General features: G+C 36.5%; 1 protein-coding gene across 1 annotated transcript in view; it reads left to right on the top strand.

Moving 5' to 3' along the window:
• The window catches only part of LOC139141707 (macoilin-like), a 59,975-nt gene extending 40,519 nt beyond the window's left edge, over positions 1–19,456 (top strand). The window contains exons 7-11 of the mRNA XM_070711315.1: positions 282–440; positions 1,292–1,462; positions 11,949–12,072; positions 12,380–12,554; positions 16,009–19,456. Of these exons, the coding sequence (XP_070567416.1) occupies positions 282–440; positions 1,292–1,462; positions 11,949–12,072; positions 12,380–12,554; positions 16,009–16,232 (853 nt within the window). The 3' untranslated portion in view covers positions 16,233–19,456. The remainder of the gene's footprint in view (positions 1–281; positions 441–1,291; positions 1,463–11,948; positions 12,073–12,379; positions 12,555–16,008) is intronic.
• The last annotated feature ends 7,607 nt before the right edge of the window (positions 19,457–27,063 follow it).

Genomic DNA, 27,063 nt, shown 5'->3' with positions numbered 1-27,063 from the left:
AAGAATGATATGTATTTGATATATATTTGTTATGACTTCTTAAACAAAAGAAATATTTATGAAATTTGCTCCTATAATCCTAAACCCCCTTTTATATGAAGTAGATTTCATAGTTTTGCACAGTAATAAAAGTTAGTACTGTATTTACCCAGGATAGCACACTCAAATCACAAGATGCGCATACTTAATATCATAACAGCAATTTGATTACACTTCTGCAAAAGACCATCTTTGATGATGTTATTAAATGTTAAATAATTGTAACATGTAATTGCTTGCAGACTGGAAGCAGACATCAAAAGACTCAAAGCTGACTTGCAAAGCAGCAGGCAGACAGAGCAAGATCTTCGCTCCCAAATTATGTCATTACAATTGGAGGAAAAGTCCACTAAAACAGAACTTCAAAAGATGAGGGACACCAATGAAAGCTTGCAAGCAAGGTATCATTTGCTCTTTCCCTTCTCTGTCGTCTTTTCAGAACATTTTGAATGTTGAAGTGCTTCACACTTTATAAAGAATATAGCTGAACTTGTTAGCATCTGCATACGACAGTATGCCTACGAGTTATCGGAACACCCAATTAGGTAATTACCCAGCAACTTGGCTGAGCACTTTGCTATATGACCTGGCATTTACCTAAACAAGAGTCTGTTTTATTGTCTGAAGACTGATAAGAAATCCACCAAACTCGGCAGGCAGCTCCTCCACTGAGTAAACTGATATGTCTACACTGGAACAACCCATTTTCCTCTGGCAGCTAGTTCATGGGAAAATTGTGAAGTCAAGTTTACAGTATTTATGTTTTCAACAGCTTTCAAATGTACAGTATTATGTTAAAATACACCATATGGAATATGTTGTGTTTCATTATTTTTAACCATCTTGGCCTGGTGATGAAATATGGACTTGGCAGGAAAAGGGTTAATGGTGTTATTTTGGATATTGTTGTTTGACCTCTGCTGTCTATGTCACCAAGATCAGCCTTTTCAAAATTCTAAAGAGATACGGATGTTATTGCCAACAAAACTTTAGTAGTTCAGATTTATAACAATTACATTGACAAGCAATGGTTTTAGAAAGTTTTGCAAAAAATCCTCTCAATCTTGAAAACGTTTTAACACAATTGTATTGTCTGTAAGAAACAGACAGACTCAATTGGTAAGTCTTAGTATGCCCTAGTTTTTATAGTGTTCAAAGCAGTATTTATAAACATATTTTGGACAGCACTCAGCTATCACCAGCTGTCATGTTTATATGATAGACATGTAAAACTTATGTAACATTCCCGTAGGTTGCATAACTTGGTCACCCAAAAGCAACAAGACAAACAGAACTTGAGCAAGTTGGAACAAAAATTAAAACAGGAGAAGGAAAGTCGCAGTGTTATTGAGACTCAACTTCGAGATGAACGCAAAAATAAGAAAGCTGAAGAAGCAGCCAGTGTTGCTATGGCATCAGTTAGGTAAGATTGACCGACTCTACTTTGGTTGTATACTGTATGTCTTGTCCTTACTCCCATGTATATCTTTGCTGGCTGTGCTCATTACACTACAATATAAGCAAGTAAATCAAACATGTCAATGATTACTTTGTTAGTCCTTGTGGACACAGTCCAGTGGGGACTTATAGATTGGGTCCCGTCCGTCCATCTGTCCTTCTGTCCGTCAGCAGCCGTTTCTCTGTCACTTCTGAGCCGATTTTCTTCAAACTGTGTACAAGGATAAAGTACTGTGCCATACATATGCACTAAATTTATTTTACGATACGATCCAATATGGCCGCCGGACGGCCATTTTGTTGTGAATTTTTCATGTTTTGCCCCTGAACCTGTTTTGTTCTGTGTTGGTACACAGATAAAGTACTATGGTATATATATGTAGGTCAATTTATTTCGCGATATAATCCAATATGGCTGCTTGGCAGCCATTTTGTTACGATATTTTCATGTTTTTGAACATAACTATCCCTGAATCGATTTCATTCAATGTTGGTACACAGATAAAGTACTCTTGCATATGCATGTCAATTTATTTCGTGATACGATCAAATATGGCCACCTGTAATTTTTTCATGTTTTGAACCATAACTCAACTATCCCTGAACAGATTTCATTCAGTGTTGGTACACAGATAAAGTACTATGGCATATATGTATGCACGTCAATTTATTTCGCGATATGATCCAATATGGCCACTGGGCGGCCGTTTTGTTGCAATTTTTTCATGTTTTTGAACCATAGCTTCACTATCCCTGAACAGATTTCGTTCAAACTTGGCTCACAGACATTGTATTGTGGTGTGCATGTGCATGTCAATTAACCCTTTTCCTGCCGAGCGCCCTTGTCCGTTATTTTGCCAAGTCAGTAGAAAAACGCCCCATAATATGTGCCTGCAAAAGATTGGCTCTCCTGCATGTTATCCTGCCAGGCATTTTGGCAGAAATCGCCCATTTTCAGGGTTGTTTTAGCCGTACTTATACGTGTTAGACTTCGATAATTTCTACATGCCCGTAGACAGGGGAAGGAGCTCAAGGGTTGCTGCAGAAAAAAATTGAGGTCACCGGCTTTGTTTGCCCCTGGGAGTGCGTCATTTTATTGCCGTTTCATGTTTATTTTTTCGGAAATAAACTCCTTCAGTATTACGCACGTCCGCTAGGCACAAACATCACCTCACTCGTCTGTTAGTCAGAGACCCTGAGGGTCGTGCTAGGGGTGCAGCAGCACCGTCAAACCTGTCCTGTTTCCCCAGGGTAGGGTCAATTGAATACGTACCTTCAATGACTTGGCAGTGTAGCACAAAAACTACGTTTGTGCCGTTGTATTAACGACATGGCTGAGCCATTGAAGCACAGCTCCACGTAGTTTAGCCAGCTCAGTTGGGAGTTGGTTTACGAGTGTTACCGTTCATTACTGACTTAATCGAGTAGTCCTCAGTCAGGTACAGGTTTGTACCGACAGGGCTTGGCTGCAGCTAACTAGTGATAACCAGTCACTACACCCAAGTCGTCAGTCTCACTTTTGCGATTCATGGTACAACGCAATATGCTTCCATTGTTCTAGCCATCGACGTGTCCACATGCCTGGCAGCCATATTGTACTGCTAGCTGGTTTGCATAACAAAAGCAGTCCCTGCTAAATGCAGGCGGTATCCCCGTAGCATATTGACCTTATGTCACCTTTTGAATTCTCTGTACGCAAACAGCGTACGTAGTTACCAATGCGTCGGCAAGAGGATACGTTTGCCTGCAAACCAGAGCCAATACTTCGGACGATGGAATAAATAAAAAATCCAAAGCTATGTCCATTGAATGGCACGGCCAAGGCGGTGAAGGACGTTGCCTGGCTTGAACTTGCAGAGCTGAAGCCCAGCTTAGTACGTCGGACACCAGTTTGTAATGGTATTTCCGAGTCGTTCATATCCGTTCCATCGGAGGAACAAGTCGAGCCGTCCCGTCAAAAATACGTTCTCATTTTCAGTCACGCACAACTGAATAAGTGACTTTCGTCTCGCACCATCGGCATATCTGCCAAGTCGTTTGCAAGAGGTAGCCTTCTAGATTAGCATTGCCGAGTTGGTCAAGTTCGGCAGCAATCTCTATAGTGCCAGGCAGCCAAGTACGTCCAACTCCGCCAGAAAACGTCACCATGCTATCCTGCCAAGTCCGCTAAAAAGCGGTAAAAAAAAACCAGCCCCCCTCGGGTGTGGGGGACTGGCGGACAGGTTTCTGCACCTTTCCCTGTCTATCGACTCCCTGCGAACCCATTTCGAGGAGAAAAGGCGTTCCTTGTCAGAAAACCTCTCCTCCGTCGACTTGGCAGGAAAGGGGGTACCCAAAAAGGGCCCGATTTCCACCGGGTTGGGAGAATAACGGTCACCAGTGCTTAGATTCTGGCTACACCGAATTTCAAGCGGATTTTCACCGACTTGGCAGGAAAAGGGTTAATGGTGCGAGCGGGGACTGTGTCATCAGTGATGACTTGTTGCATGTGGTAACTACTTGTAGCGCATTCTCAAAAATTGGTGTGTATTTCGGACAAGTTTCTTCGCCCCTTTAACTTATGATAAATGCTCTGCACTGTACTAGAGATATCCCATGATTCATTATTATTTGTACCATTGGAGATTCCTCAGGAAATTCTACCATGTCTCACATTCATAGACAAATTCATAGACTAGTTAGCTACTATAGACTATAGTCTATAGAAGCTATTGGGATGGGTATCCGTCCGGCGTCCGTCGTCAGTCTGTATGTATGTATGTATGTATGTATGTATGTATGTCCGTTTGTGAGGCGTCCGTCCACTCAAATATCTTGAGAACCGCAGTACTTACTGATTGGATATTTGTTGTGTAGATGAAAAATATGATTTTGAGAAACTAGTTTTTTTAATTTTTTGATAATGTTGAAAATAGGCAATTAATGCCAAAAAAAGGCATTAAAAAGGCGTTTTTGGTAAAAAATCTTCTTCTTCATAACCGTTGGTCAGACAGCTTTGTTATTTGGTATACAGGTCCCTAGGGACAACCCAACTTAGATTTGTTCAAATTGTGATGAAATATGCAAATGTGTATTTTTAAGGAATTTTTTTGTCATTTTTGGTCAAAATTTGACTTACATTGTATGTAATTCTTGTACTGTATAAACCCTATCAATTCACCCAGAAAAAATAATTAATATGATTTTAAATAATTGAATAATCATCAAAGCCAAAATAATTTTAGTGTAGAATTATCAGAAAGTTCAACTTTTTTTGACAGTTCATAGTGAAATGCTTACCATCTTAGAGGATTAAAACATGTAAAGGCAACTTTCCTGAATCCCAACTTTGACATATTCTGAACCGTCATTTATTGTGCCCTGTATGTTATCTCAAAGAAATTGCTCATAATAGTTTGTCATGATAGGTGGTCAAATAAATAGAGATAGAGACAGTTCTAATTTCATGTATGGTTGACTTGCTGAGGATAAAATAAAATTACTTTTTGAGGAAAAAAATAGAGTGGTCAATTAAAAGAGTGGTCAAAGTGATAGGGTTTTTATGGTAAAGCTGGGCTGTAAGATTCCTCATGTGCTATTTATAGCAATTATGCAATCTGTGTAAACAGTGCAATGAAAGTGTTACATGATTCCTAACAATGCTTTTGATGACCTTGAACTTCTTAAGTTTCAAACATTTGTCTCTTCAGTGTGCTTTCTCTGAGTACGTACAGTCTCAGCATATTCAACAGAACTTACTTACAATGTTAATTTGAAAGTTAAAATGTGCTTGGTTAGGATGAAAATAACCAGCTTAAGATTCTTTATAACCTGACAGATATGCTGTATTTTTATGACGTAAAGCTTGATTTAAGCAAGTCTTGTTTACTTTAAATAGAATGTAATTAACTCTCGTTTATTAGCTACTATAGACTAATATAGTATGTACCATATGTACATGTATGTATGTATGTATGTATGTATGTATGTATGTATGTATGTATGTATGTATGTCCGTTTGTGAGGCGTCCGTCCACTCAAATATCTTGAGAACTGCAGTACTTACTGATTTGATATTTGTTGTGTGGATAAACTATATGATTTTGAGAAACTCTTTTTATTAATTTTTGATATTGTTGAAAATAGGCAAATTAGCACCAAAAAAGGCGTTTTTGGTAAAAAATCTTCTTCATAACCACTGGTCAGACAGCTTTGTTATTTGGTATACAGGTCCCTAGGGATAACCCAACTTAGATTTGTTCAAATTGTGATGAAATATGCAAATCTGTATTTTTACAGAATTTTTTTTTCCATTTTTGGTCAGGCCATCCTGAAATGAGCTATCAAAGATATCCACCTTCTTCATCAATACATGTGTCACAAAAGGTAATTCTCTACATAACACAGCAGAGCTCTGTCAACTGTTGAGTCGCTTGTTTTTTCAAAACCGCTGGTCCGACAGCTTTAATATTTGGTTTACAAGTCCCTAGGATGACCTTAGTGAGATAATTTCATACAGTCAGGAAAAATTTTGTATCCATGTCTATAGTAGCTTCAGGGACTTTGGCCCTATGTTTTTTTAAAAATTCTGAAAATGTAATTTTAAGCACACCTTCTTCTCAATTGCCATTTTAACTTATATTTGGTATGTATATAAATACCAAAAAGAGCTTATATGTTGAGTTGGTGGCGTATGTATGTATGTATGTATGTATGTATGTATGTGCAGATGTATGTCCGTCACAAGCAAAAGCTCCCAAACCGCCGCACATACTATCACAGTATTTGGTGTACAGGTAGACCCAGGGGTTGAGATGTAACGTTGTTCAAATGAACATGTCATTGTCGAAAATATGCAAATGAGGTAAGAAAAAGGGGAAATCCTGCAAATGTGCAGGAGTGGTGGCATTAACTGAAACAGCCCACACATCTGAGTTGGAGATTCTGTAATCTCTAACCTATTTGTATGCAGTGTACCTATTATTTGTAGGAGTGGTGGCAGTGACTGAAACAGGCTACTCCACTGACCTTTATTCATTCCCTGTCATTGTTTATGAACTGATACATATTGGCAGACTAAGGACTGTGTTGAAACATTCCTCTGCTAAGCCTGTTCCTAAAGTTGACCTCCAGTACCCTAAGTTTCAGACCTTATTTACTTTTGTCATTCTTGTTTTTCTGGTTTAAATATTTCTTGATGGACCAATTCAAACCAAATATGAGTACACTGCTCTTGACAGTACTTTTAATGATTAAGAAAATCATGCTTGATTAAGAGAGGAGATAGTATTTTGTAAAATTTTCCACTGATTGTGTCCTTACCTAAACAGGATAATGTTGCTTTATGAAACAAGGGATATTGATTTTTTCCAAACAGAAAGACAAAAGAAATTTACATGCTAACTTTTCTCAGAGATTGACACCTTCAGTTTGTCATAACATGCTTCCCAAGTGTATGGCATTTGTAGTACCCGCAGAATGTGACTTTTATGGTTATTAGTCCCCATGGACACCGTCCGGGGGGACTTATAGGTTTGGTCATGTCCGTGCGTGTGTGCGTGCGTGCGTGCGTGTGTGCGTGCGTGCGTGCGTCCATCCGTCCGTTCACGCAGATATCTCAGAGATGCCTGAAGCGATTTCATTCAAACTTGATACAAGGATTACTTCATATGGCATACAGATGCACGTCGATTTGTTTTGTGATACGATCCAATATGGCCGCCAGGCGGCCATTTTATTACGATTTTTTCATGTACAGAGCCATAACTCAGGCATGTTCCAACCGATTTTATTCAAAGTTGGTACAAGGACATTGACCAATGTCATACAGATGCACGTCAATTTGTTTTGTGATACGATCCAATATGGCCGCCAGGCGGCCATTTTATTACGATTTTTTCATGTACAGAGCCATTACTCAGGCATGTTTCGACCGATTTCATTCAGAGTTGGTACAAGGACATTGACCAATGTCATAGATATGCACATCAATTTGTTTTGTGATACGATCCAATATGGCCGCCAGGCGGCCATTTTATTACGATTTTTTCATGTACAGAGCCATTACTCAGGCATGTTTTGACCGATTTTATTCAGAGTTGGTACAAGGACATTGACCAATGTCATAGATATGCACGTCAATTTGTTTTGTGATACGATCCAATATGGCCGCCAGGCGGCCATTTTATTACGATTTTTCATGTACAGAGCCATTACTCAGGCATGTTCCAACCGATTTTATTCAAAGTTGGTACAAGGACATTGACCAATGTCATAAGTATGCACGTCAATTTGTTTTGTGATACGATCCAATATGACCGCCAGGCGGCCGTTTTATTACGATTTTTTCATGTACAGAGCCATTACTCAGGCATGTTTCGACCGATTTTATTCAAAGTTGGTACAAGGACATTGACCAATGTCATAGATATGCACATCAATTGTTTTGTGATACGATCCAATATGGCCGCCAGGCGACCATTTTATTACGATTTTTTCATGTACAGAGCCATTACTCAGGCATGTTTTGACCAGATTTTATTCAGAGTTGGTACAAGGACATTGACCAATGTCATAGATATGCACATCAATTTGTTTTGTGATACGATCCAATATGGCCGCCAGGCGGCCATTTTATTACGATTTTTTCATGTACAGAGCCATTACTCAGGCATGTTTTGACCGATTTTATTCAGAGTTGGTACAAGGACATTGACCAATGTCATACAGATGCACGTCAATTTGTTTTGTGATACGATCCAATATGGCCGCCAGGCGGCCATTTTATTACGATTTTTTCATGTACAGAGCCATAACTCAGGCACGTTTCAACAGATTTTATTCAGAGTTGGTACAAGGACATTGACCAATGTCATAGATATGCATGTCAATTTGTTTTGTGATACGATCCAAAATGGCCGCTGTGCAGCCATTTTATTACGATTTTTTCATGTACAGAGCCATAACTCAGGCATATCTCAACCGATTTATTCAAAGTTGGTACAAGGACATTGACCTATGTCATACATATGCACATCAATCTGTTTTGTGATACGATCCAATATGGCCACCAGGCGGCCATTTTATTACGATTTTTTCATGTACAGAGCCATTTCTCAGGCATATCCGCATGTTTTGACCAATTTTATTCAAAGTTGGTACAAGGACATCGACCAATGTCATAGCTATGCACATCAATTTGTTTTGTGATGCGATCCAATATGGCCACTGTGCGACCATTTTGTTACGATTTTTTCATGTCCTGAACTACAACTCAGACATGTATCAAGCGAATTTATTCAAAAGTATTTTTATCACAGACCTAATGAAGAGGACTCTATCCTCTCTGAGGACCTGTAATCAAAGCACCCATTAACAAGTGGGGACTGTGTCATCAACGATGACTTGTTTAATGTAGATTTTGAATTTTTACCGAAATATCTAAGCATACTGTTACTAGATATTATTACTCAATTACTGAGCATGAACGTTATTGCCTGTATGTATTAAGAGCAGAAAATGTTATAAGAAAAGTAACCTTCATTTGTACAAATTAAACAGAATTGTAGGTAATTCATTGTACTATGCGCCGCAGAGACACATATTTTGACTCTAAAATTTTTTACAATGCTTTTCTTGTCTACCACTTGTGTGGGCTCATTTTGAAACTCTTGGAGTGAAGCCATTTGAGTTTCAGGTGTTGGTTAAGTAATTTTTTCCTCCAGTACCATAATTTCCACTGTGACGCCAATTTCCATTCTTGACTTTGAAAGAATTGTTGAAAGTTTACGTGAGGAAAGTTGAGCAAAAATTTGTTTTTCAGTTTCGAAGCACATACTGCTTAATGGTTGTAGTTTGACTGACCCTATTCCTAACATTACATACTGCTTTAGATTTAATTATGTGTGTTCAACTATTTAAAGTGCCCATAAAAGTCTTCTCAATGGTGTGACTGAGTAACACATCTGTTACATTTAAAAAAATAGTAGAGAAGCATGGTAATTTTACTTGCTGTCTGATGTCATTTGCAAATATTTGTAGAATTTATGGCATTATAATAATAAAAATTTTGAAGTCTCCGTTGTTATATGTTTGAAGTTTAAAAGTTTGATTGCAAACTTCTGTTCAAGTGTGCACTGTCAATAATAAAATGATTGTTCATTCACTTTGTCAATCCAAACTGCAGTGATTGTTAGAGTAGATAAAGGAGACATCTTCTGTCAACAAGCAGATGTCATTCATGATCTTGTCATACATGTTACATTTCACTGACTGCTAAGATAAAATAATTAAACATTGTAGGAACAGATCCCATCTTTTGACATTTTCATTGCTTCTGATGAGATTTTATGTCATTAATTTTAATTGACTGATGGTTGTGTGAGCAATTATCAAAAGTCTACTCAGATCAGTTTTTAGTTGAAAGGTATTGTATGTATACCAGACATATGGTGGGCTTAGTATTCCTATGTCATTTGTGGTTTTCTATGAGCAAATTACATCTATGACAAAAGAAATAGAAAATACTGTCAAAAGATATATTGCTGTAACAGTCTTGCCATGGTCTATAATTTGACTGTAGCAGGGTTCGCGCTAACGTTCGCCACAGTCGCAAATTGCGAATAAATGTCCGGTGTGGTGAAAAAAAATTGATACGCCTTCACCACGCGTGGCGAAAGCTCTTGACTTGGTGCTGTGTTGACCCTAGACCGTAGACGCCTTCGAAAGTCACGTCAGTCCTGGGATCCCAGACCGACGGTTTTCCCGAAGGACCAAGAATTTCGGCATGCGGGTGTTCATTGTGATCGATCCAAAATATGTACTGGATTATTTATGTAGCCTACTATTCTAACAACTAGTCGTTTTTACAAATAAGTCTACGTTATTTTCCGCAATCCAAATTTTCCAGCACAAACGCTGCAACCATGGTACGAAACATTTGACCATGTACGTTGCGTCAGGATGCAAGCATGAAGGGTAATTTGAGTTCAGGCCAGCCAGCATAGCACTATTAGCAGCCATCCAAACAGCGTGCACCATCGTTAATCACGCCGGTTCTGTCACTTTTAACGTATCAAAATAACCCTTAGATCGGTCAGACTATCGAAATATTCAGTCATTTAAATATCTAGCCTTTGAACAAATTAATTCGTTGCTTTGTCCTATGTCAACCGATGATCGACGGCAGAGTTCCTGACCATGCAACTGACAGACTAAAATGATGGAGTTGGACTTTGCCCAGAGCTTAAATGAGCATGCGTGAAAAAGTTTCAAGATCCCCAGTTTGTATACTCCGGTCCGTGTATGGTTTGGGTAGTTTCGAGATACCCAAACAATGCAAATGTGTTACGAATGCACGGTACGATGCGATGCGGCTTGCGGGCAGCTACGATTGTCAACTACAAATAGTTTATTGATTGTTCTCCTCTGGGAAAGAAACTAGGTTTAAAATAGCTTACGAAAAAAAAGGAAATAAGGAAACCACCAAGAAGAGAACAAAGACAGACGGAACCACGGTCTAGACCATGGTCGAACAAATTTCAGCAAGGTTTTTGTCTGTGCATGGAAGTATAAAATGTGTGCCTACAGATGAGTCGGTTGATCATAGATTTGTCATATTGACGAACTGCTCTTTTGATTTTTCACTGAGTTTGCGAATTTAATAAATTTTTAAAACTAAGCAATTTTTTAATACCAATACTTTTCTTTGATACTTTATGGACAATGCTTTGCATAGTCAGGCAATCACTGTAATTTTATCCAGATCACCAGATAACGGTATAAAGCAGTTTTTAAATCATGTAAAAAATAAAACAGAGGAACAATTATGGCCAATGATTAGACTTTGATGATTTTTTCATAACATATTGTGCAAGTTTTGTTCCAAGAACTCTATTTGTTGTTTGTGTCATAATAAAGGTTAAAAATAAACAGAAGTTTTTTTGTCCCTGTCTATACAGAGAGGGGTCAATTTATTCACCAGCATTCATGAAATATAGATCTGAACGAAGTTAAGACCAATTTTTGTTTAATAAATATTTTTTTAATTGAAGGACAGACAACTTTCACGAAGGACCTGGAGTTTCACGGTGCTCCTCGTCATTATTATCTGCAGCTATAAAATTGGCAGAAAATGTGCTCAGCAGTTTATCTGTCAAGGAATTAAAGTGTATGTACAACAGCCCTGGCCCAACATTTGGATAATAAAGTACAAACGTTATTGAAAATAGGGTTTGTGCAATTTGTATGTGAAATTGATTTGTTGGGTGTGGCTAATAAAAATTGCTTGTGGCTAAAAAATTTTTTATCATTTTAGCCACACTAACAGACTGTGGCTACAATGAAAAAGTTCCTAGCGCCAACACTGTGTAGTTAGTATTAGTAGAGACCATTTGAAATTGTATATTAAGTGAGTTATTTTATTGCCTTTGTTGTTAATGATAATTTCAGTGTTAGTAATGTTTGATTTACAGAATGGGAGAATGTTCTGACAGCTGCAAAGCTCGCCGTATGGATCTCACTGAGGAAATTATGTCTTTGAAAAAAGAACATAAAGAAAAAGACGAGGTCTTGAAAAAATTGGAGAAGGAAATAGAGGTAAATTGAAAATGATGGCCAACATAAATTTTCAATTCGTTTTCAAATTGATATATTGTTAATAACTGACAGTCATCCAAAATTTATCGATGTGTGGATGTTACAAAAAAACTGAGTTGATTGATATATGTAAATTTTTCCTGGGACTTTCACTTTAGTGTTTTTAGCATAGGAGTCATAAGATGCATCCATATAAAATATGACACTAAAGTCAATATGAAGACACTAAAACTATGAAATCCCTTCCATTGTACATATAATTGTCATTACTGTAATCATGGTTTGTTTTGTATCTTGAATTTGACAGCTTCTTCGTAAGAAAGAAGAAACTTTAAAAGAAACTGAGATTCTGATGTCACATCTGTCGGTAATGCAAGATAAAAATGCCCACCTTGAAAACAGTCTCAGTGCTGAGACTCGTCTCAAACTTGATTTGTTTTCTGCCCTTGGAGATGCCAAACGTCAACTGGAAATAGCACAAGGTATGTCACTCCTTATTTAACTTCTTCAATATTTATTGTAAACATCAGGATCCTCAATGATGAGATGATGCACAACATTTAGTTATGTAACAAATATGCATGTCAATTGGTGCAACATCCTATCGATTAATTACCAACTGACTCATTTAATAACCTTTTTGGACACCGTGTGCGAAGCACCAAAGGTGTCCTATGTCGCCACAATGTCTGTGTGTGTGTCCGTCTGTCCGTCCGTCCGTCTGTCCGTCCGTCCGTAGACAGATTTTGTTCCACTCATAACTTAAGAACCCTTAGGTCCAATGTCATGCAATTTGGTATTTGGTATTATCATGATGAGACTTAGATCTGATTAGATTTTGGTGGGTGTGGCTTATTAATTAATTGCTCATTTGCATATTTTATGACTTTTTTCGTTCACGCAGATATCTCAGAGACGCCTGGAGCGATTTCGTTCAAACTTGGTAAAGGATAGTACTCTACCTCATACAGATGCACGTTGATTTGTTTCACAATGCGATCAAATTTGGCCGTGTTAGAGGACTTTTTAATTTTCACCTCCATAGACTCCCATGTATAAGGCAGTCCATAGACTCCCATGTTTAAGGCAGTCCATAGACTCCCATGTATAAGGCAGTCCATAGACTCCCATGTATAAGGAAGTCCATAGACTCCCATGTATAAGGCAGTCCATAGACTCCCATGTATAAGGCAGTCCATAGACTCCCATGTATAAGGCAGTCCATAGACTCCCATGTATAAGGCAGTCCATAGACTCCCATGTATAAGGCAGTCCATAGACTCCCATGTATAAGGCCAAGAAAAATAAAATTTAGTTTCTCATCGTATTCATATTGCAAAAGGATGCAGTGACACGTTTTTAGTCCCCACAGATAAGTCCAGGGGGCTCATAGATTGGGTCATGTAAGTCCGTTAATAGTCCATCCATGTGAGTCCATCTGTTCACGCAGATATCTCAGACGCCTTGACAAAATGTCACGTGACCTTTGACCTCAAATATACATATTTGTCCATAACTCGGTAACCACAAGTGCTAAACCTTTCATATATGGTATGATGGGACACCCTATGATGCCACATATTGTACCTCATTAATTATGTGCATATCTAATTTTGAGCAAGCCAATAGAGCTAGAGGTCTGATTTTTGGTATATATGGATAACTTAGCAATACAATTTTTTTGACAAAATGTCATGTGACCTGGTTGACCTTTGACCTCAAATATACATATTTGTCCATAACTCAGTAACCACAAATGCTACACCCTTCATATTTGGTATGATGGGACACCTTATGACGCCACATATTGTTCCTCATTAATTATGCACATATCTAATTTTGAGCGAGCCAATAGAGCTAGAGGTCTGATTTTTGGTATATAGGGATAACTTAGCAATACAATTTTTTTGACAAAATGTCACGTGACCTCGGTGACCTTTGACCTCAAATATACATATTTGTCCATAACTCAGTAACCACAAGTGCTACACCCTTCATATTTGGTATGATGGGACACCTTATGACGCCACATATTGTACCTCATTAATTATGCACATATCTAATTTTGAGCGAGCCAATAGAGCTAGAGGTCTGATTTTTGGTATATGGGATAACTTAGCAATACAATTTTTTTGAAAAAATGTCACGTGACCTCATGACCTTTGACCTCAAATATACATATTTGTCCATAACTCGGAACCACAAGTGCTACACCCTTCATATTTGGTATGATGGGACACCTTATGACGCCACATATTGTACCTCATTAATTATGTGCATATCTAATTTTGAGCAAGCCAATAGAGGTAAATGTATGATTTTTAGTATATAGGGACAGACTATAGGATAGAATTTTTTGACAAAATGTCATGTGACCTCGATAACCTTTTACCTAAAATACACGATTATGTCAATAAATAAGTAACCACAAGTGCTATGTCCTTTATATTTAGTAGGATGGGAGACCTTATGACAACACATGCTTTACCTCGTTAATTATGCCCATATATAATTGTGGGCAAGCCAATAGAGCTAGAGGTCTGAATTTTGGCATATATGGATTAATTAGCAATACAATGGGTTTTTTTTTTCAAAATGTCACGTGACCTTGATGACCTTTGACCTTGAATATGCATATATATGCATAACTCAGTAACCACAAGTTCTTTACGCTTCAATTTTGATAGGATAGTAGACCTTAAGATGTCACATCTTGTACCTCATTTATTATGCACATATGTATTTCTTGGCAGGCCAATACAGCTAGAGGTCTGATCTTTTTTCCGATTTAGAACCATAACTTAGACATGCCTCTTGTTTCAAATGGGAACAATGACATAGACCTATGTGTCCATAGATCTGAACATATACACTCCAGTGATACTTCTTAATGACCTCATTTCCCTGCCCCATCAAGACTAATACTCCTATTACAAGTGGGGACTATGTCATTGTCAATGACTTGTTACTTCTAGAATTACAGAATATTATCTCACATAGTGAGTGTCTGAATATTATTCTGAATTGTATTCCAAAGCACATTCTGAAAGGACTCTTCTGGAATATACAGAATATTATCTCACATAGTGAGTGTCTGAATGTTATTCTGAATTGTATTCCTAAGCACATTCTGAAAGTAACTCTTCTGAAAATTTCACATTCTTTGCCACTGCACCATCTCTCTAATACATACTTATTACCCACGGTGTCCACTCAAGTCTCACTTTGATTGTAATTAGGATGGCGGCCCACATTGATTTTGTTTTCACCACCATGGAACTGATTCTCAGCCATTAAGCCCCATCTGTATTGCAGTATTTTTTATCACAGACCTAATTAATGAAGCAGACTCTATCCTCTCCGAGGACTTGTAATTAAAGTATCCATTAACAAGTGGGGACTGTGTTATCAATGATGACATGTTGTTTTTATAATTTTGGACTAAATGGACAGCACATTTCATTGGCTACAGTTTTCTATCAAAATTTTCACAAAAATCTGAAAAAAATTGACAGGAGTATACATGTAGTTTATAAAGGTGACTTTGGCACTCAAAGGGTTAACAATCTTTATCAGCAACTGAAACCAGGATACTGACACATCAGTTTAATTTCAATGTCAAGCTAATAAGTCTCATTTGATGACATGGCCTGTATACTTTCTGTACTTGTATCAGATCCATAGCTTGTTGAAAGAAGAACAATAAACTAAATATTCAGTGATAGAAATACTGCTGTTACCTCTAGAAGAGACATCATAATATGATGTCTTTTCTAGATTTTTTTATGCAGTTGGAAAAGAATGAAATGATTACTGTATCATGTGAGTTTGGTCTGTGATTGGAAATATACAAATAGTACAAGATGAAGGTATTGTCCTTAACAACATAGCAGTCTTTCATTTCTAATTTATTGTGTGTATTTTTCTTTTTGACAGGTCAACTGGAAAAGAAAGACATGGAGATCAATGAATTGAAATCTAAGATTGCTGAGGTGATGGCAGTAATGCCAAGCAGTAGCTATCCAAGTACAGTGACCTCAACTGTCAGTTCTGTCACACCACGCTATTCTGCTAGTTTCTGTAACCTTGAAAATGATACCCACCATGTTGGATCCTCCCTGGATCCCAATGCTTCTGTTTATCATCCTAAACAAAATTAAACATAAAATGTGTAAGTTGTTTTCTTGCCATTTTACCAGACAATATTGTTGAAGATATATGTAACAGTTCACTTGGATCATGTATAAGATAAAAGGGTATAGTTTATTAATCATGACAACATCCAAGTCTCTTAGCAGTGTTTCAAAATAATGTGTCAACCTTGCCAAAGTAGAAGCTGTAATACTAGACAGGTTTGGCTACATGTTTTACGTGAACGTGAATGCGTAGAATCCATTTTTGGCGTTGGCATACACGTTCGCGTGCAAAAATCTGTTTGGCTATGCGTTATGTCACCAGTTCGTGTGGCACGCGCAAGAAATTATTCAGCTTGGCTCGCGTCCCTGTAGTCTGTTTCCACATCACAGGGATAGCTCAATGGTTACCAGATATGCCGCGAATCAAAATTTCACATAAAAAATAACGAAAATACATGAATATCTTTGAGGATGTCACTATCATATATCCAACTAACAATGTGCATGAATGATTCACAGTTTATATCATGTTTTGATACCTAAAGATGAGAATAAATTTACACGTTTAGAAATTACGTGAAAACACCTGTCTCTCTGTAAATACGTGACGCCGGCTCTGTGTACCTGGAGAACGTACGCACAATTTGATGACATCATTGCAGAAATTCATGACGTTACGCGTTCACGTTCACGTAAAATGTGTAGCCAAACCTGTCCACTGTCCCAACCAACGACTTCAGTGGACAAAGTATACTGAAATGATGGTACTAATTCTGAGTTCAGTTGCACCATGCAACTGCATTAACCTGATACATTTGGCAATCAGCTGTTGATATAACATGATGTATGCGCTGTAATGGGAGTCCAACTGATACCTTGCAAGGCAGTGCTTCTTCGATGAAATTTACTGAGACTGTAACTCAGGTGATTTCATCAAAGTCTGAATGAAGTTGCCTGTTTGAAAAACAGTTACACAAGAACATGTCAGCTGAATAATTGCACCGCTGACATTTTGAAAACTTACAGAGTCTCTCAAGTACAACTGATCAAAAAATGTCAGTAGGATTAAGCCGCTTCCAATTTTTTGTGTAATGTACAACATGACAGCCTGTGACAGAATTAGTTAACGCTTCAATGCTGTTTCCATGAACTGTTTATACCTTGCAATGCCTCTCATAAACCTTCAAAAATTTAACAGAACTGATAAGTTTAATAATGTAATTTTTAAGGCCATAACTGATCAAAAATTGACTTATTTTATGTTCAAGGATAGGTATTGATGACACAGATAACAGTATAACATCTGACAACTCTCAAGACTTTTAGGAGAACAAAACTTTGATGTGGACGACTGATTAAGACAACGGACATTCATACATACCTGACAAGATTTGGTAAACTGGTATTAGGACATCTGCTAAAATGGCAATATTTCAACTTTATGATAACTACCACATGGGATTAGACTATTACAATAAATTACTTTTTGATTTCTTTCCAATTTATTGGCTGAAAACACACATTGTCTTTTACAAAATCTCTGCACGATATATTCTTTTCAAATGTTTAGCATTAAGTAATATTTGTTTACCTTAGAACATGTGTGGTCAAGCCTTTTCAGTGTTACCATTGATATACCATCCAGTCCATTTCTAGCTTCTTGGTTTTGCTCCAATGCCTTCATACACTGAGAAAAATTCATATTGCTTTTGGATATTGTCTCCAAGCTAGTCACAAGAATATTGTTCAAGTTCTTCCATATCAAGTTCTTGTATTTGATATGGCAGCACAATTTCAAAGCCCAGTGTATTGTGTTAAACATTGCTTAGTGTTTCAGGGAAGAGACAACTGATACAGAGTAATGCAAAGCATAGTAATAGTAGATGTAAGGAAACGACATTGCCATACAAACTCTTACTCCCTGGACAATGATGACATTTGATGCATTGCTTTTGTTCAGTTCTGAAGATTTTAAAGGTTTGTGAACAGAGAGTGAGATGACAAGGCCCATTGTTAGAAGAGATTTTGTGTTGTTTACACTGATGAAATCCTTGGAAAACATTTGAGCAGCATGCCTTCAAAACCACTATAGTACTGCCATTGGTATGCCAGCATTCTCTGTAATACCCCGGTACATTAGGTGTTTTTCATTTACCGTCTAGTATGTTGATAGAGATGGATTTGAAGAAATTCCAAAAAATTTTATTTGACCAAGCAAAGAACCAAAGGCACTGTGACAGCATGTCATTGTGAAAGAAAGCTAATGAACCACGCTGTAAACAAGATGATTATACTGCAACTCTCACAGAACTGTTATCATAGATGCATTTGCCAGATTTTTATCACCAAAAACATATCAAAACATCATTTGCCCCAAGTTACAAGAATATTTGTAAGGATTGTTTATTTATCATGCAAGAACTGCCATTGCCTATTTATCATTTGGGATGCACAGCATGTAGTGCTTCCCCTCTTATGACGTGTGTTGGTTTTTTCATTTTCAGCCACAAAGCAGTACTCCTATTTATTTGTTTCAAAAGCTTAACATTCAACAAGGACAATGATTATGAACCGCAAGTATTGAGAGATTGACTCAAGAAATCAAGGTTTTGTTCAGATGTAATGACAATTAAAATTTTTCAGAATTGAAGTTTTGTCTTCAAGAAAGTATTGTAATATTTCTTGTTCAACTTGGGTATCTAACATCAGGATTTGTTAAGAGTCATTCAGTGAAATGAAAGTAAGAACAGTTTTTGAAAAATGAAAACTGTTTCTGGAAATGTGCAACTTGTATGAAAATTCATAGTCTCACAATAATGTATGCTTGTAATTGTTAAGGAAGTATACTCTTCTGTATACTGTGTTCATACGGATCTACCAAAGTGTTAACCAGCAGTGTGACATTTTTTGAATCTGAATACAGATATTTTCTTGTTTTGTCAATGAGCAGAACCAAGTAGCCAAGTAATGGGAACTTCTGTCTTGTCACAGTGATATACTTACACAATTGTTTATTCATTGGCAACTTTTCCTCCAAGTTAAGTATCAATAATGTTTAAGTGATGATGATGATGATGATGATGATTATGATGACGACTATGACTATGATGATGACGGTTATATTGAGCCCTATGGCTTTTCATAGCTGTGGAGACAACCACATTTTGACACTGCTGTCAGTCATATTGACAAGTTCACTTTCCATTCTCACAAGTGACACCATTAAAAATTCTAGTTGTTGCAAAAAAGTCCTGCTTTTATTTTCTGTCTTTCTGTATGAATGCTTGAGTTCTGAGTGATTTGTTTCTACAAGATCAGTTAGATTTTACATACACTGACTGTGTGCTATTGTGATTATGTGACATTTTTCAAGGTTGAAATTTGTTAAAATTAACATGATAATTTGACAATTATGCCAATGGAAAACTATGTAAAAACTCTTGTAAGACACAATCCCGGTACCTCCAGCTGCCAGGCCAGTATCGGCACTCCTTTTTAGCTCATATTTGGTATACTAATGTGAGGTTATCATATAAGCTGAAGTCAATGGCGTTTGTATGTGTGTGTGTGTGTGTATGTATGTACGTATAGTATGTCCGTCAGCATCAAAAACTCGCAAACTGCTGCACTTTTCAGCTCGGTATTTGGTGTGTTGATGCATCCTGGACTACAGATGGGATTTTGTTCAAATGAAGTCCGCATTGCCAAAATTATGCTTAAAAAATGTGAAAATGGTCAAGAATTAATAACTCAAGAACTGCTATTTCGATTGCTTTGAAAATTTGTGTGCAAGTACCTTAGGTGAACCTTATACAGTTTTATGAATATCGTGAAGATGTCTTTTAATGTTGTATTTTTGCTGAATTTTTTTGTGATTTTTCTCATTTTCAGTAAAAATTATTCTCTGAAATCGCTGGCCCGGCCCAATCACTCTCAAATTTGGGTTGGAAGTTTGCAAGGGTGTTCTCTTCTAATTTGTTGAAATTATGACAAAATTGTGAAAATTACAATTTGTGGGCAATTTTTGTCATTTTTGGTCAAAAAATCTTAAAAAGTATTTTCTTTTTAAAGCCCCTGGACACACAGCTTTTATATTTGGTACACAGATATCTAGAGATGACAACACTTAGATATGTGGAAATTGTCCTGAAATATACAAATTTGTATTTTTACGCTCCCATATATGCATATGTATATATGCAAATGGGAGGTATTCGTATAAGGTGGCAAAATGGCGTCTGTGTGTATGTATGTATGTATGTATGTCTGTTAGTCCGTCCACATCAAAAACTCCTAAACCGTAGCACCTACTGTCTTAGTATTTGGTGTACAGGTGCACCTAGGGGTGGAGATGTGAATTTGTTCAAATGAACTTGTCAGTGCCAAAAAATGCAAATGTGGGGGAAAAAAGGAAAAATCCTGCAAATGGCTAATACTCAGTAAGCATTGGTCAGATTTGGTTGAAACTTGGTATGCAGATTTCTTTAGGTATTCTACATTATGTGTGCAAAAATTGGGATGAAATTTGCATGTTTGTATTTTTAGGGTATTTTTTCCGTTTTTAGTCAAAAAATCTTGTTCTCTGAAATCGCTCGTCTGATTGCTATGAAACTTAATATTCATGTTCCTCAGAATGACCTCAGTCATGCTTGTACAAATTGTATTGATATTGTCATATTTGTAATTTTGGGGCAATTTTCCCAATTTTTGATAAAAAAATTTTTAATCCAAAAACTGCTGATTTGATAGCTTTGATACATGTTTTTGGTATACAGGTATCTCAGATTAATCTCAATATAATGTATTGAAAATATGTTGAAACTCGCAATTTTTTTTTATTTTTGGGGCAATTTTTGCCTTTTTTGGTCAAAATTTTTTTTCTCCTAAAACTTCTGATCTGGTAGCTTTGATATCTAGTGTACAGGTTCCTAGGGTTTATGTTAATTAGATATATTTAAAATTAGGATGAAATCTGCAATTTTGTATTTGGGGGGCAATTTTTCTCATTTTTGGGTCAAAAAATTTGTTTCTCAAAATTTACCAGTCTGATTGCTTTGATATTTAGTAAACCGGTCCTTAGGGTTTTTGTTAATAAGATATATTGAAATTAAGTTGAAATCCGGAATTTTGAATTTTTGGGACAACTTTGCGAAACTTTCAGTTTTACTGGGATATCTTTCATTTTGTATTTTTAAGATTTTTTTTTTGTAATTTTATATCTACTGGAACTAAGAGTATATAATGTGGCAATTTAGTAAGCATTTGATATGGTAAACTGTATTTGGTGTTGAAATGCGGTAAAAAAATCCTGGCAGATTTTGAAAAAATTCCAAACAAATGCCATAAAAAATTCAGCCAGAGAAGGTTTGACAAAAAGAAAAGGTGGGAGAGTGGGGAAAAAAGAATGTACAATGGATCGGATAAAAAAGATAATGTACCTCATCGATCTTCCAGACACCATCCCTTATCAAATGGTCCACCCTGATGTATTTTTGTGCACAATTAACCATGCAGTGTATTTTAGTTTAAGATGTCAAGTTAGGTAAGGATTTGAAAGGAATAGTCAAGTTCACCACAGTTTAACTTTATCTCTTGTGACATCATCCTTGCGTAATTGGTTAAGTTTGTAAGTTGTTCCAGATGTGGATGTACCAGCTGTTCTGGAAGAAAACAATGTTTACTTTTTCCTGTAGGGTTTCTGAGTTGATGATGAGTTGATTGTATGTTGAAATTTCTCCATGTATCTGGTGTATTAGCAAAGTGTAAACATTGGTTGCATGTTATGTATTTCAGTCTATGTCAAATATTGTAAATGAAAAATCAAGAACAGTTTACTGTGTGCTTGTAAAAGATAACATATTTGTCAATACATAAACTGCCTTGCAGATTGATTGTCTTAAATATTATCACAGAAGTAGAAAAGGAAAAGAAACTAATCAAATTGCTGTAACATATTCACTCTCAGTGCCTGTATAAGCCTATACTTAACTATTTTATCATTACATTCAGCTGTTTGTTATATCTTTATCACTCTCCATGGGCCAAGGCACACTTGGGGTCAATGTCATCACTCTGTGCCAGTCTGTGTATGTCAGTCTGTCTGTATATGTATGTCCATGTTTCATACAATTGTTGACTTGTTTTGATAACTATATGGGAGCGAACAGTGATATTGTCACAATTTTTAAGACAATTTTGTCATTTTTGGTTAAGAAAACTTGTTCTCAAAATTACTTGCCTGATAGCTTTGTAATTTTGTATAAAAGTCCCGAGTGATGTTATTAAATAAATTTTCTGCTCAAAGTGTTGGGAAACCCCGAATTTGTATATGTAACCCAGGTAGTTAACTGTCAGTCAACTAAACCTGGACCCAAGTTCATATTATCCAATCAACAACAAAGGAAAGAATGATTATCGTACAATTTGAGTTGCAGTTTATGCTGAGGTTTATTTCACTACACACTAATGATGATAAAAAGTCTACAATGATTAGCCGGCAATACTGTTTAAACAGACAGAAACTCTAGACACGCCCCTATCCAAGTTCGTATCGTTTACAGTGTTCACTCAATAGACACTCTCCAGAATTGTTCAGGGTTCAGCGTCCACGTCGATCCTGTTGCTACGTTTACGAATTCCGTGATGTAACGTCTTCCAGTTCGGGTGGGAAACTGATTCACACAAAACGTCCTCCAGACAGATCTCCTTTGGGATTAACTCATTAGCAGTCCAAACGTTTCCGTCAATGGGTTGGTATGTCGGGAAACTAGAAGTTCATAAGCCATGCAAAAAGAGAAGAGCACTTACAAGTTACATAAGCTCTTTGAGTCAGCAGATCGTGATATCAGCTGGATCTTAATCCATGGCATGGCAATGCCATTCTAGTCACTTTATGTCAAGGTGAACAAGTTCATTTTCTGTTGAACTATTGGTATTCAGGAATCAAAACAAAAAGTACAAAACTACTAAACAAATCAATCTATTACTGTGGAAGCTTGAGATTCAGAATGGCTCACAGTCCAATCGGGAAAGCACATGGCCTCTCCAATTTGCCTCACAATGGGTGTGGTCTCAAACTTCAAAAATACACCATGAAAACACGTTACAAATTCAGTATTGCAACAAATGTGAAAACCTACCTAGAAGTTCATAAGCCATGCAAAAAGACCAACCACGTCGTCTTGGTTACTGGCAAGAAGAACTAATTCCCTTAGACCGAGTCTCTGCCCGCACAAGCCACCACTCCACGCAGTATCTGTCTGCTCGCAGTGCATTGTGGGAGATAACGGCAATCAAGGAATTCCATCTGATTACTTAACTGTCAGATGGGATGGAAGATCAAATCACGTGACTTACTTCGTAACTGGGGTTACATATAGTTTAGGTAATTTTCTCAGTTTGTGACCTTAAATGACCTACACCAACCCAGGATATGTTGTGATACAGTTTCGAAGGCTGTGAACATAATTTTGTCATATTTGGTATCAATTTGTCGGAAAATTTGATCCAGAAAACAAAGCGGAGGTTAATTTTTTTATGGCAGACCAATTTTTGCAACTTTTCTATGTAAGACGCACAACAACTAATGAGAAATTTGGATCCAGGATAATTCCGGATGACCCCCCCCTCCCCCCCACATTGGAAGGTATTCCTCTATCTTTCATTTATTATGACATTCCTCTTAATGTTTGTAAGTTTATTCTGCGGCTATTTAGTATAATGTGAGAGTAGGTGAAAGATTAACAATTGTCTTGATGGGGATCAAGTAAAATCCTATGAAATGTTCTTTTTATCTGAAATTCAAAATCATTTTAAATATTTTGACATCATTTTCTGAGGATGACAATTGTGAACCTAAAGGTGTTGTAGGAAGAATTGGTGATTACAGATCTCCTTGTGAAGTGCTGCACTTCAAAGAGACAAGTAGAAGAAAGGGCATGTTGCGTTGCACATCGTACAGTGTTTTTTGCACATCATCACTTTTTTTCACAAAATGTCATTCAGTTTTCAGAAAGATTTATATATTGGGAGGCTGTACTTTTTAATCTTACAATCTGTTGTCAGGTAGGTTAAAAAGAAGTATTAATGTATACAAATCACATAATATCCAGGCTCATTTCTTCTCCCCCATTTTTAGCTCCAATTTGCCATACATATATGGCAATTAGGAGGTTATATGGTTGAAAAAAGTCTGTATGTGAGATGTCTGTGTATGTATGTATGTATGTATGTATGTATGTGGGATGTCTGTCCGTCCAACGCAAAAACTGATTTTTGTGTAGTGATGCCATATATGGTGTAGATGTGCCGTTGTTAAAATGAACTTTGTAGTCTCATAGATATGCAAATGAGGTAGAAAAAAAAGGCGAAAATGGTCAAAAATCAATAACTCAGGAACTACCCATCTGATCATTGTCATATTTGGGTTTTAGGTACCTTAGGCCCAACTCATTTAAACATATACATTTGATGTCAATATTTGATGCTTTCTATTTTTAATGAATTTTTTCTATCTTTTTTTGCCATTTTAGTAAAAAATTATTTCTCTGAAACCAATGGTCGGATCGCTTTAAAATTTGGCGTGCAGGTGCCTTGTGATAACTCAAAATAGAATTCATCAAAATTATGGCAAAATTTGTATTTTTGGGCAATTTTTACCATTTTTGGTTAAAATCTTCTTTGAAACTGTGTATGCCATTACTTTCTAATTGGGTGTGCAGGTTCCTATGATTGACCTGAAGATAACTCTGTGAACTCAAGGCGAAATTTGCAAATTTTGTGTACTTTTTGCCATGCTTTCAAATTTGGTACATTATAGGTGAAATGTAGTAGGTCATTCATTCAAAGTCAGGTACTGCCCGTGTGAATGAGCAGATTATGATTGTGCTGTTCCAGGCTGAGGTGCTATTTATAGGAATGATGCAATGTTAGACGGTAATTGATATTTAACTGAATTTGACTTACATTGTATGTAACTCTTGTACTGTATAAACCCTATCAATTCACAAGAAAAAAATAATTAATATGATTTTAAATAATTGAATTAATTAGGAAATCAACAAAGCCAAAATAATTTTAGTGTGGAATTATTAGAAAGTTCAACTTTTTTGACAGTTCATACTATCATAGTGAAATGCTTACCATCTTGGAGGATTAAAACATGTAAAGGCAACTTTCCTGAATCCCAACTTTGACATATTCTAAACCGTCATATATTGTGCTTTGTATGTTATCTAAAAGAAATTGCTCATAGTAGTTTGACATGATAGTTTGGTAAAATAAATAGAGATAGAGAAAGTTACAATTTCCATTTATGGTTGACTTGGTAAGGATAAAATAAAATTACTTTTTGAGTAAAAAAATAGAGTGGTCAATTAAAAGAGTGGTCAAAGTGATAGGGTTTTTATGGTAAAGCTGAGCTGTAAGATTCCTCATGTGCTATTTATAGCAATTATTCAATCTGTGTAAACAGTGCAATGAAAGTGTTACATGATTCCTTATAATGCTTTTGATGACCTTGAACTTCTTAAGTTGCAAACATTTGTCTCTTCTGTGTGCTTTCTCTGAGTACCTACAGGCTCAACTTATTCAACAGAACTTACTTGCAAATTTGAAAGTTAAAATGTGCTTGGTTAATAGGATGAAAATACTGATAACCAGCTGAAGATTCTTTATAACCTGACGGATATGCTGTTTTTTTAAACGTAAATCTTGATAAGCAAGTCTTGTTTACTTTAATTAGAATGTAATTAACTCTCCTTTATATTATTATAAGCAGTAGTATCAAGTTGAACAAGCTGATATTGACAAGTTTGTCGGCCGTTGGAGGTTAAAAGCTGTAAAAATAAATGTATGCATGTATGTATGTATGTATGTATGTATGTATGTATGTATGTATGTATGTATGTATGTATGTATGTATGTATGTATGTATGTATGTATGTATGTATGTATGTTAGTTAGTATGTGCAGATGTATGTCCGTCCACATTAAAAACTCCTAAATTGCAGCACCTACCATCTTAGTATTTGGTGGACAGGTGCACCCAGGGGTGGAGATGTGAATTGTTGAAATAAATATGTCAAAGTCAAAAATATGCAAATGAAGGGGAAAAAAAGGAAAAATCCTGCAAATTGCTAAAACTCTGTAACCACTGGCCAGATTTGGTTGAAACTTGGTATGCAGGCTCTTTATAGTGACTAACGTTACATTTCTTCAAATTGTGGTGAAATTTTGAAAGTTGTGTTTATGGGGCGATTTTCCTGTTTTTTGTCAAAAAATCTTCTTTTCTGAAAGCGCTCATCCCATTGCCTTGAAAACTTGTATGTATGATCCTAGGGTTGGTTCTTGTCAGATTTGTTCAAATTGTGGTGAAATTTTCATATTTGTATTTTTGGGGCAATTTTTCCCATTGTTTGTCAAAAAATCATTTTCTCCCAAAGTATTTGTTGGATTGCTGTAAAAAATGATAGTCTTGATCCTTAAGGGTTGTTTTCTGTCAGATATGTAAAAGTCATTATGAGATGGAGCATTTCATATCGCTGGGGTATAAGATTAATTTGGACTTGCAAAGGAATTTTCTTAGTAATCAACCTGTGAGAATGCAATGTCATGTGTGTAATACTTAGTATCTCTGTAAAATGAGAGCACAGTGTCATTGACACTATTTTTCAACATTTCAAAAGAATATGATCTGACTTCAAAAGTATATCGTAACTTCACTCTGGCAAGGTCAAATTGTGTGAACTTTTTACTTTTCATTCTTGAAATACTCAAGAAGAAATGGTTATATTTGGCAGTTAAGTTTTTAAGTTTGAAATGAGAGTCCTTTCAGTTTTACTCATAACCATTTAAA

The sequence above is a fragment of the Ptychodera flava genome, chromosome 10, assembly GCF_041260155.1.
Source record: "Ptychodera flava strain L36383 chromosome 10, AS_Pfla_20210202, whole genome shotgun sequence".
Lineage (NCBI taxonomy): Eukaryota > Metazoa > Hemichordata > Enteropneusta > Ptychoderidae > Ptychodera > Ptychodera flava.
This window is presented reverse-complemented; position numbering and strand designations above follow the sequence as displayed.